Genomic DNA, 2,395 nt, shown 5'->3' with positions numbered 1-2,395 from the left:
CCCTTCCTGCCGTGATTGGAAATCGATGCCACCCACACACCTCCTGGATTGGTGGCCGTGGCCAGCCGGCCGTGCTGGGGTCAGAGTTCCCATCAATACCTCGTCGTTAATTAAGATGTGAAGGCTCCGTGCTGGAGCCTGATGCAGGAGTTGGCTGCAGCTCAAAGTGAAGCCGGAGCAGGACTTGCGCAGGCAGCACATGTGTCCCTGCTCTACCCCCATGATGGGATCTGGCCACTTTCTCCCTAGATCCCAGCCAAAATTGCTGGAGGACCCAGCCAAGGAAAACCTCCCGGGGAGGCTCAGGGCATTCCAGCTGTGTTTGGCCCCATGGGGAGCTTGTTCCACGTGGGGTGACCCCGTCAGCTCTCCCAGAAGTTGGGCCTCAGCATGTCAGGGCACACAAGGCTGTCCCTGGCCATCCCCCAGGCATCCTGGCTGTCCCCACAGCCCCACTCTCCCTTGCTCCCCCAGGTTACCCCGACCACATGGTGTTTGCGGAGTTCAGGCGGCGCTTCGATGTCCTGGCCCCACACCTGACCAAGAAACATGGGCGCAACTACATCGTGGTGGATGAGAAGCGGGTGCGTGTCCTGTGTCAGGGCCAGTGTGTGGTCCAAGGTCCCCTGCGCCCCAGGGTGCCACCACCCCAGTCCTGACACTCCTCCCTCCCCACAGGCAGTGGAGGAGCTCCTGGAGTCGCTGGACCTGGAGAAGAGCAGCTACCACATGGGCTTGAGCCGGGTATGGTGCCTGACGCTGGGTGTGGGCAGGGGTGTGCGTCATGGCTGGGCACAGCACGGTGGGACAGCACAAGGGCATCACTGTTTGCTCCCACCCCCGGCATTCCTTGTGCCTGGGGAATAAAACCCCACGGCAGGACAGGACCAGTGGCTGGGGCAGGAGGGGAGAGCTGCATCCCTACCAGCAGGCGGGTGGCACGGCGTGGCTGGTGGGATGCCGGCACCCATCGCCATCCCATCCCCCTCCCCTCCCACAGGTGTTTTTCCGGGCTGGATCACTGGCCAAGCTGGAGGAGCAGCGGGACACGCAAACCAGCAGGAACATCACCCTCTTCCAGGCAGCGTGCAGGGGCTTCCTGGCACGGCAGCACTTCAAGAAGAGAAAGGTTCGTCCCAGCAACTCTCCCCTCCCCGCTCTGCTGCACAATTTCGCCTAAAATGGGCAGCAGTCTTTCTTCGCCTCCTGGGCCAGCACCTCCTCCTCCCGCCTCCCCGGGAGCCGTGGGGGGCCAGGGGGAACCGGGGGGCCAGGGGGAGCCGGCAGGGAGGCTGCTGGGCATCGCCACGGCAGGATGAAGCGACGCATCGGCTCCTACTTTTATCATTAAAGAAGGCGTAAAATAGGCGTCTCGGCAGCGCCTCGCCTTCCCGGGATTAGCAGTTAGAGGGGCTGGAGAGGATCAAACAGAAGATACACCGGTGCAATTAGCCCAAATGCTAATGAAGGGGAGCATGCTGGGGTGCTGGTGGGGGTGCTGAGCGCCCACCCGCCCCACTTTGCCCTGCTGGCAGCACCCTGTGCTGACCCCGTACCCTGTGCTGACCCTGTGCCCTGCACAGATCCAGGATTTGGCCATCCGGTGCGTGCAGAAGAACATCAAGAAGAACAAAGGGGTGAAGGATTGGCCGTGGTGGAAGCTCTTCACCACTGTGCGGCCCCTCATCGAGGTGCAGCTCACCGAGGACCAGATCCGTGGCAAAGACGTGGGTATCTGTGCTGGGGGATGTTGGATGGAGCAGGGAGGGCTTGGGGGAGTGTTGGCCATGGGCCCCGCAGCGGGGTGGGATGCAGGACCCCATGGCGGGGTCAGATGCAGGAGCTAACAGTGGGGTGGAATGCAGGATCCTGTGGCGGGGTGGGAGGCAGTATTCTGCAGTGAGGTGGGATGCAGAACCCAGGGAAGGGTGGGATGCAGGATCCTGTGGTGGGTTGGGATACAGGACTCCACAGTGGGGTGGGATGCAGGAGCCCATGATGGGGTGAGATGTGGGACCGCGTCTGCCTGCACCCAGTCAGCGCCAGGCTCGAATTGCTCCCTAATTTGCGAATCAGCATGTCATTAGCATCCCGAGAGCCGGCTGTTGCATGAGCCCAATTACAAGCGTGGAGAATGGAAATGAAACCGTGTGCCGAGAGGCATATGCAGGGGCTCCGCTCGCGCTGGCAACCAGACACTGGTGCACCCGCCGAGCCCGCTCAGCACAGAGCCGCTGCCTGTCTCAGCTTTCACCCCGACCTGCTAAGGATGGGTGCCTGAATGGGGGCACTTGGGGTCCCTCCTGCCCCCTTCCAGCCTGTACTAGGACCAGAGGAGGGAAGAGGAAGATGCTGGCAGCCAGACACACCTCCCCAGAATTGGCTGATGGGCCCC

General features: G+C 62.3%; 1 protein-coding gene across 1 annotated transcript in view; it reads left to right on the top strand.

The window, feature by feature from the left end:
- The window catches only part of MYO18A (myosin XVIIIA), a 35,668-nt gene that overhangs the window by 18,863 nt on the left and 14,410 nt on the right, over window positions 1-2,395 (top strand). Inside the window, exons 22-25 of the mRNA XM_029961286.1 lie at window positions 475-584; window positions 679-744; window positions 1,001-1,129; window positions 1,584-1,727. Of these exons, the coding sequence (XP_029817146.1) occupies window positions 475-584; window positions 679-744; window positions 1,001-1,129; window positions 1,584-1,727 (449 nt within the window). The remainder of the gene's footprint in view (window positions 1-474; window positions 585-678; window positions 745-1,000; window positions 1,130-1,583; window positions 1,728-2,395) is intronic.

Source organism: Manacus vitellinus, unplaced genomic scaffold (genome assembly GCF_001715985.3).
Source record: "Manacus vitellinus isolate BGI_N305 unplaced genomic scaffold, ASM171598v3 scaffold_32_pilon, whole genome shotgun sequence".
Lineage (NCBI taxonomy): Eukaryota > Metazoa > Chordata > Aves > Passeriformes > Pipridae > Manacus > Manacus vitellinus.
The sequence above is the reverse complement of the archived record's forward strand: the minus strand, read 5'-3'. Positions and strand labels throughout refer to the sequence as shown.